We start from the raw sequence: 9562 nt of genomic DNA, 5'->3' as shown, positions 1-9562 counted from the left end.
GTGCACCGCTGTACACGCCGATAAAAAGTAATAATATTGTTATTATTTTGACTTACTTACTGTGATGTTGTGATACAAAGGTCGTCCGGTGCGATTAAAATGATTGAAAATCAAAATCATTTGAAAAACTTAGCATGACACATTTTCCATTTTCGACGAATACCAATTACCAAGCCATGATATTATACAATATAATACGCTCACCACCGTACTAAATGAGTAAAAGAAACTGCTCAAATAAAAAATAAAAAAATTCCATCGTATTCCGACCCATGTAATTTTGCAATAAATTATCCGGACAGTGTAAAATCGCATCCCCGTTGAGAGCGTTAAACGTTAATAACTGGTAAAGAGCTGATTGTCACGGACAATTATAACTTATCGGTAATGAGCTCGCATAAACATAGGACGCAAACCTCGCTGATCCACGGCGTACACGTCATAATATTATATTGTGCTGCGTGCCAAGTGACCGAATATATTATATTAATCGCTAGTAATTAGATATGGTCGCGAGAGTCGAGTTGCGTATAAAAGACGCATACAAATAACTTTTATGCATAGGTATGATATAAAGCTCAAGCAAAATAGTTTTGAAATGAAACGTTTTGATACGTAGGTACAATACGATATTCCATTAAGTAGGCCAATTTTTTTATCAACGTTTAGACCAGCAATCTCCCCGCACCAGTTAACCGAAACCTCGACCGGAACTGACAGCACTGAAATGAATTTTTAATAATCTGTATAATAAAACAAGCTACTCAGCAATCACATATGTATGAGTATAATAATTTTTAATTTGAAAAAAAACACAAATAAAATACAATGTATTACATTTTAAAACTATTAGTTATATTATTATAATGTATTTTAAAATGAATTAAAAGCTAAACGATTGTTAAAATCTAAATAGATGTAATTAATTCAACAACACTGAGAGCAATTTTGGCACATTAATAAAATGTATTAAAGAAGAAGATAAAATATTGTGTCAGAAATTACTAAGTGATATTTGATTGTCAGTATTGTAAACAATTAATATATTTATTCTTTTCAAATGGTGTATTAGTTTTTAATTTAATGGTGTATTTAACACGATTTTAGCCTATCGACTAACTTGTGTCTAAAATTATTTAAAATATGAAAAGTGTAATGATAAGAAATTAAGAAATATATAAATAAATATGGATCGGTAAAATAAAACGTAGCACTTATAGTTCAATATTTAGGAGTTAACAAGAATACTTAGTAATAATTGTTTATCAAACTATAAAATAATAATGGTAGAAGTTTATAAAATAGCAACAAATTATTAATACGTAAATTGACTACAATGACAATAATAATGATTGAATGGCGTACCATTTTTAATATTTATAAATATGAGAGGGAAAATAATAAAACAATAACGTAAAAAAAAAGTGCACAAAATGTAAGTTACAATAATATAACATTAAAAATTATCAACAATAAATACGAATAAAATTCCCCCAAGCCCGTATTATTAGATACATAATTAATTATTTTTTTAACAAATTGTTGTACATTAAAAGACTTTTTTTTAACAATAAAATGTGATTACATAAATATAATGATAAAAGAATAATTAGGCGTACAAGGTACAACACTTATATACAAACTAGACAACACAAAACATACTAAACATTTATAGTAAATACAATTTTGATCGTTAAATATTTTTTTTTAGAAGTTTAACACCAGATCCTACTTTAAACTTAAGTTATACAAATAGACTTAAGTTGTGAGCAAGTTAAAGATTAGCTAGAAGTAAACAATACATAGTTACTACCAATTTGATTTACTATAATATAGTTTAGTAAAATATCACTTAAAATGTTGTTAATCCCAAAATCGCCTAAATATTATATCATAATTTTATTTAAAAAATGCAAACACATGATTAAACGTGAAATACAGATCGTTTGATATAAATGTATGTTGAATTATTTAAAAAAAAAAATGTTAAGTACCTTACTTACTGTTATCACGGTGTTTGTGAATTATCATCCATTAATCTCAAACACTAAAAAATATCCATTAATATACTTTTATTTCAAACGACCGATATAAAATAATGTCTTTTACGAATAATAAACATTAATAATGTTTCAAAATTATATTCTCGAAATATTTAAACCGAGAGTGACTAATAATATATTAATATATGTATTTTAATAATAATTTAAATAATAACGTAAACATTTAAGCAATAATAATAATTATATTATATAGGTACGAATAAAAGTTTTTACTAAAATAATTTTTAAACAAGAAAAAATATTTAGACACAACCTATCGTTTCTACATAAAAACACGTTTGTTCGTATCATAAAGGGAATAAACGGAAACGAGGTAACTATGTTTGTTTAGGATATTCTAACGTTGAATATTATGTAATATAAAACGAGAGAAATATTATTTAAATATAATGACATCTTTTTTGTGTCTATTGCACTTGTTTAGATCACAGATAGAACTTGTATTCATTTTTTTTTTTTTTTTTTAATGATAAATATATTTCTAAAAACTACTTCACTTTGGATTAAAACTATGTAGATAATTAAAGCCACACATCATATCAATAGGCGTAATGGTCCCAATTTTATCCTATTTTATGGAACGATGTTCTTTGGTTAACGTCCATACACCCTTGAAGTTGGTACCACGTTAAATTAAAGGGCTAAAGGACACATTCGAATTGCCTTCAATGATTTTTTTTAAAAAAAAGATTACTGGAATTACCTCCTGATTTAAAATATCATTCACTTAAATAATTGCCTCCTATTTTAGGTAGTGACCCTTTTGTACTGGAATCGCTTTCGAAAACTATCTTTGATTGATTTCTCGTTTAAATTTCAAATATTGATTTTTTTTTAAATTAAAAATGTCTATGAATGTGCACACGACGATTTACAATGCGAGAACAAAAAAATAAATAAACTGAATATTATACTACGAAAATTGTTTATATGAATAAAATAATGAATAAATAAAATAAATGTTTTACTGTCCACATTTTAAGTTAATAAAAAATTATAAATATTTTAATAAATAGACCGACACAGTCTGGCGCGTACATCTGGCCTTCTAGGTTAGAATTTCTATCCCTCTCCCGCCGCAAAAAAAAAAACAGGAAATTTATTAAATATGTTTTAAAAGAGTAACAATGATATTTGTCAATTTAAAGTATAGGTACAGATAAAAAATCTTATCGATATATAAGTATAAAAATGCACAACCTTAGTTTTAGGGGCCACCCTTAAAATATTTTTTGTATACGCGCCTAACAGAGAAGTAATAATTGGTCATAAAGTGATGTGTGTATAAAGTTATACAAAAATAATATTTTTGAGCATTACGGAAATCAACATAATAATCGATAGTTCAATGACGTAATATCGATATATTAATTTATAATCAGTTGTTTGGTACTCGAAGTACCTCCAAAACCACACTGGTAATTTATGTGAAAAAAGGTCATCTACCTAGATGTGGAAGGCAATTCATGTGCGCCCAAATCAAAACGCGTATACTCAAGCTCTGAAATACAGACGTTTGCTGACTAATTATTCTTCATCACTACTACGAAATATATGACAATACTCTAAACTTACGATAGAAAATACTGTGTATGGTATGACAACAAGGGTCAGACATGCGGAAAACATTCTGTAGACATGTCGTGTACTATTTATGTAAATTAATTAATTCATGATAATAGGGACAGCAGAAACGGTAATAAAAATAGTAGTAGTAGTAGTAGTAGTAGTAGTAGTAGTAGTAGTAGTAGTAGTAGTAGTAGTAGTAGTAGTAGTAGTAGTAGTAGTAGTAGTAGTAGTAGTAGTAGTAGTAGTAGTAGTAGTAGTAGTAGTAGTGGTAGTGGTAGTAGTAGTAGTAGTAGTAGTAGTAGTAGTAGTAGTAGTAGTAATAGTAGTAGTATAATACTGAATTGTAAAACAGAAAATGTGTGTTTGTTTTTTTTGTCTTGATAACGTGATTAGGGATAATGATCAAAAAGTATATCAGTTAAAAACACTGAAAGAAATTCGATGGGTGTTGTGTAATGTCCAATTGACTATAGTGAATTCGGAATTGGTAGACAAAGACGGGATAATATAACAGCGAAGGAGTGTAAAGGAAAACCCTGTAATAAAATTGAAAAAAAGGATACTTATAAAGGAGATAAATAAATTATACATGCTGAATGAATTCTGGGTTGAGAAATGAGAAACCCATGAACTCTGTTTGGTCTAGATTCATCATGAACAGTTTATCGGTGGGGGTAAGATCTGTTTTTTCACCAGTGAATTGCTTATCAAAATTGCTCACGTCCTTACGGTGTTTCTATAACATAAATATAATATTAATTTTATACGGATTCTTAATGCCGTGTGGTGAGGAATACTTACGATTTTTGGTTTAAACGGCGGTTGCACTTCCCGGTTTTCAATTTTTGCCCAATCGATACGTCTGAAAAATACATGTCCCCGAATGTCTTCTTCACCCCTGGGACCTCCTCCCAATCTTTTCATCGGATTTTTAGTCAAAAACTACAGTTTTCAGAAAATATAAATATTTCAAAACTTAAAAAATAAATTAATAAAAAATGTACTTCTATTAAGTTTCTAGTATTAGTGATATTAAAATAACGTTACCCCTTTGCATATTTCTTTGGCTTCTTTAGACATTCCTTTAGGGTAACTGACACTGTGATCAGTGATGGCCGCAAAAAGTTCTTCTTCATCTTCTCCATCAAATGGTGGTTGTCCAACCAACATTTCATACAGGAGAACACCGTAAGCCCACCAATCGACAGACTTGCCATATGGTTGGTATAAAATTATCTGAAAATCAATAAGTGTTTGTATTGTATACTTCATGCGTACAATATGTTTTTTCGAGTACAAATATAAAAACAATTAAACAATACTATGAAATATGAATACGTTATTAGAATATCTATGCTATGATATATTATATATCAACCAATATTGCCAAGTTGAAACATTTATAATATTATTGTGATTACCAATTTGTTTATGGTTAAATTATGTCGTAGGTGTACTACGTATAGATATGCAATACGGATGTGTATTGTATATTATAGCACATATATAATCGTCAGTTTAGTTTAGCAATGGAAGTTTATCGGGGCTTAATGGTAAACCGTCAATTGTTTGTATTTATAATAGATGAGATTATGTATAGAATAGTAAGGTAAAGATATTCGTTGTCGATTGCTTGATTAATGTCGCTGTTGATTAATAATAGTCCTAATTAACAGGTATGCAAATAATATTAAAATGATATGGTTTATTATTAATCTAAACATAATGTTTAATGTTTATAGAATAATAATATAACACGGTACGCACGTTTTTACAATAAACTTCGATATTATTATAGTTCTGTTTACACTTTTATAACGATGAGTATAATTTAAAATCATTTAAACCTAAAACATTACAGTGACGCATAATGTAAAATATGTGTGTTATATAGCTTTTAAAAATAATCAACGCAATTAATATTGTTTGGTATACGTGATCTACCGATATTATAAGAATTTAGTACGTTGGATGTGAGATCTACTCGTTTTAAACATGTTAAACGAATAAAGTTGGATTCTAAACATAAATAAATGCGTGATTCTAATATAAGATCGCACTTTTTCTTAATTTGCTAAGTACAGATGTATGAAATGGAATATGGAACCGCTAAGAATTGTAATTCAATAGGTATGCACATTGCACTTACAGTAATGTTATACAACTTATTGTTATAGTAGTTATAGTTTCGTGTGTTATTAATTTTAAAATGTAAAAAAAAAGAAAATTAATGTACCGTAATAGTGAGTAGCGACGAGAACATTTGTAGACAATATTTAAAAGATCGAGTACTACTTTATAACTAAAACACGTGTAAAATGAAAATAAACTTATAAAATTCAATAAGTAGTTAACAGAAATTACAAGAAATAACAGAAGTTTTAATGCAAGTTTAAAAATACATTTTTGCACTAAGGTTTATAAAAAAAGGCGGCCAAGTGCCAGTAAGGTTAATAATATATTTTTATTATTCATTATTATTCGCATTATTATTCGATTACATGATTTAGTAAATCGTACACTGAACCAAATATCTCTCAGAAAATATACACATGGATTCGCTACACAAATTAAGCGCTAAAAATGTCTTAAATACCTAGGTATATGAAGTAAACAAGCGTAAGGTGACAATGATCTATAGAATTGAATAGAACCAATTAAATATCTTTTTTCTTCGTAATACAGCAATGCAATTGATTTTCATTTAAAAATTGAAATAATATACACTAAAAAAAATCATCTTAATAACGAGAGCTTGTTTAAAAGACAATATCGTGTTTTTTAAAGGTCTTTTGGTTTACAAGCATAATTAATGATATTTTTTGTTCTTTTTCAAATTTAAAAATGTTAGTCGAAGTAGAACGAAACAATAATTAGGGTACTTTCAAGATTGTGAATGAATACAGTTAATGAACTTCAACATTTTAAATACTATTGAACGTCCAGATGAAATGAAATTTATACGAAGCTGAGATTTAAAATAATATTATTTTTCTAAATTCTGTTTAAGTAAATAATGGAAAATTAATTTTGATGATGATACAGCCAATACAGGTCAGTGGATGGTTTATATCGCTTTACTTCCAATGACTAAAAGTCTATTATATAATTAATAATATTCTATACACTATTAAGTATACTAAGTATAGCATTTTGAATACGTCACTATACAGTTTAATCGGATAATATAAAGGAGTTTTGTTTCATATTCAACTAAAAACAAATAGTTTGATGTTTGGAATAGTTAATCTGTAGTGGTGGTTCCGCTGTAAACCTTGGATTAGTTTAAGAAAAACTGTAACTAAAAAAATATTTCTTACAAAATAATAAATAAACAAATTTTAAAAAACAAAACGGAAATACTATCAAATTATTTGCAAAAATTTATAATAATATTATGAAGGTTTGAAAAAGCATTTTATATGTAGACTGTAGATGTACCACTTTTACGTACGTATAATTTTGGTATATTTTATGCAACTTTCTAAAAAAGATAAATGAACATAATGAATTGTATTACGGACGTAATTTAAAATGTGAATAAAATAATGTAATTTCACGTTTATTTCAATATTTCATAGTTTACACTGAATAGTAGTTGGATAAATCAAGGAATTTATATTTTATAACTGCCTTCTGAATATAATGCATTGAAAAATATGTACAAGCAATAATTGTAATAATATTTTACTTAGTGAATTACACAAAAGTCCTCAGAGACTAATGCTAATGTAAGCCTAACTATGTATTGGATATAAAAGTAACGAATTCAGCTACGCATTACACGTAAGTTAGATATAACGTAAAGACAATCAAATCTACTTTCACGGTGTATAAAATATCATATACACCGATGCTTAACAGTTGCAATACGAAAATCTGATATCAAAATAATAAAGCAATCAAGCATATTATCGACCATAAATATAAATACTTTACCTCTGGGGCAATATAATCTGGTGTTCCGCAAAATGTTTTTGTAGTCTTATCACCCATAATGCCTTCTTTGCACATACCGAAATCAGCGATTTTTATGTGACCATCCTGATCCAATAGAACGTTGTCCAATTTCAAATCTCTGTATATGATACCATTGAGATGCAAATAGAAAAGTCCAATGGCTATTTCTGCGGAATAAAATCTAGAAAAAAAATACATTTACGAGTTGACATAATATGAATAAACTTCACGGGAAAATTAACGTACACGGCGACAGGTTCTTTAAATTTTCCACATTGTTGAATTTGAAACATTAAATCTCCACCATTTATATACTCCATCACAAAATATAGACGATCCTGAGAAAAAATAATATTTTTATTTGTTTAATCTAGTTTTGAAAATTGTCGTTGTTTTTAATAATAAACGCATTCATTTAAAAATAATATATCATATAATGAAGCTACAGATACAAATCGCGATAGTTATTACTTATTATTAATAATACAAAATGGCTTGTGTAAAATATGAGAAAATTCGTTTTGTTTTATTTATTGTTAAAAACATTTCTATTGTTAACTGTTATTATAATAGTATTTATTAAATATACCTAATATATTATATTATTAATCAATGATAATAATATGCATAACGTAACAATTGAACATTCATCTATTGCTGCAGTATAACGGAAATGTAACAATTATAAAGAATTAAACTTTTTGTATTGAAAAAAGAAATTCTATATCTATGTAATAAATAAAAACATTTTTTTTGTCATTTAATTCTAATGCTCCGATTTCAAAAATAAAACCTAAAGGTGCGTTTAAAATTCTAAAACCAATATAATTTGAGTTGTCTTAAATTGCATTGCCTTTATAATTATAAACATTAACCTAGCTTAATCAAGAGTGGATAATAGTGTATTAACTATAATATTATTATGATTTTACTACTAATTAGTTATTTTAAATTAAATATACAAATAAATAATATGTTTAAGGACCGAAATTTGTGATAAAAAAAATTACAACATAAAAGATAAAATGAGTGTAACGTATTTTGGTCTTATTTTATTTATTTTTTACTATAATTTAGTTTAAAAAATAAACTACAAATAAAGTAAGATATTTTTTAACAAAAGCCAATATTCAAAAATGAATAAAACCAATATTAAATCCAATAAAATGAAGTCTGTAGAAAATATGAATACAAACAAAAACGAAAATAATTATAACAATTGAATAATATAGTAATATTATAAAAATAAGCTGTTAAAACTAGAAAAATAAGTATAAAAATTTAAAGTTGTTTGTTTAAGTTCTAAATTTAATACTTAAAACTTTAAACAAGTCACTGGTTAAAGTACCAATACATTTTATGCATTAATATATCTTTAAATATTATTAATATTTGGATTCGAATATTCAAAGAGTTCTTTATTTGTGTCAATTTACTATATGACTGCATAACATATATACAGTGTTGAGTTCAGATAGCAAAAATAATATCTAGATAAATATTAGATTACTAGCTAAATAATTATTTAAATTAGTAAATGAAGATAGACGTGGATAAAACTTTTTTATCTAGATTTTCATCTTATAATAATTAATTTTTATTAATGCTTGACATGCTATTAGGTTCTCGGGTTAGTAGTGTCATTGGGGAAAGCATAACCAGGAAGGCTTATTTTGTGTTAAAAATATATTAAAGAATAAATATGCGTAAAAAATACAAATAGTAAATGATTATTGAAAAAAATACGCGTGAATTACACAACGAGATTTATCAAAATATTTATATAGATTTCCATAGTTTAATTTAAATCTAAGATACTAATTTATTTATTTATCTAGATAAGATTTAGGTGCTTAATGTGTACCTAGATTATTTATCTAGATATTAATCGACACTGCATATATAGCTACGAGTCAGGTAAAACACATGATTATAATTTATAATATACTTTATATTATTATTATAATTTA

At 26.6% G+C, this 9562-nt stretch overlaps 1 protein-coding gene across 5 annotated transcripts in view; it reads right to left on the bottom strand.

Moving 5' to 3' along the window:
• Positions 1 to 1975: 1975 nt before the first annotated feature.
• LOC132922735 (protein kinase C, brain isozyme) overlaps positions 1976 to 9562 on the bottom strand; it is an 80953-nt gene continuing 73366 nt past the window's right edge. For all 5 annotated transcript variants that reach the window (XM_060986401.1, XM_060986402.1, XM_060986403.1 and 2 more), the window contains 5 exons: positions 7839 to 7930; positions 7572 to 7773; positions 4680 to 4868; positions 4434 to 4574; positions 1976 to 4368 (listed from right to left, as the gene is read on the bottom strand). In XM_060986401.1, the coding sequence (XP_060842384.1) occupies positions 4216 to 4368; positions 4434 to 4574; positions 4680 to 4868; positions 7572 to 7773; positions 7839 to 7930 (777 nt within the window). In that variant the 3' untranslated portion in view covers positions 1976 to 4215. The remainder of the gene's footprint in view (positions 4369 to 4433; positions 4575 to 4679; positions 4869 to 7571; positions 7774 to 7838; positions 7931 to 9562) is intronic.

This window comes from Rhopalosiphum padi, chromosome 2 (assembly GCF_020882245.1).
Source record: "Rhopalosiphum padi isolate XX-2018 chromosome 2, ASM2088224v1, whole genome shotgun sequence".
In the NCBI taxonomy this organism is placed as follows: Eukaryota; Metazoa; Arthropoda; class Insecta; order Hemiptera; family Aphididae; genus Rhopalosiphum; species Rhopalosiphum padi.
This window is presented reverse-complemented; position numbering and strand designations above follow the sequence as displayed.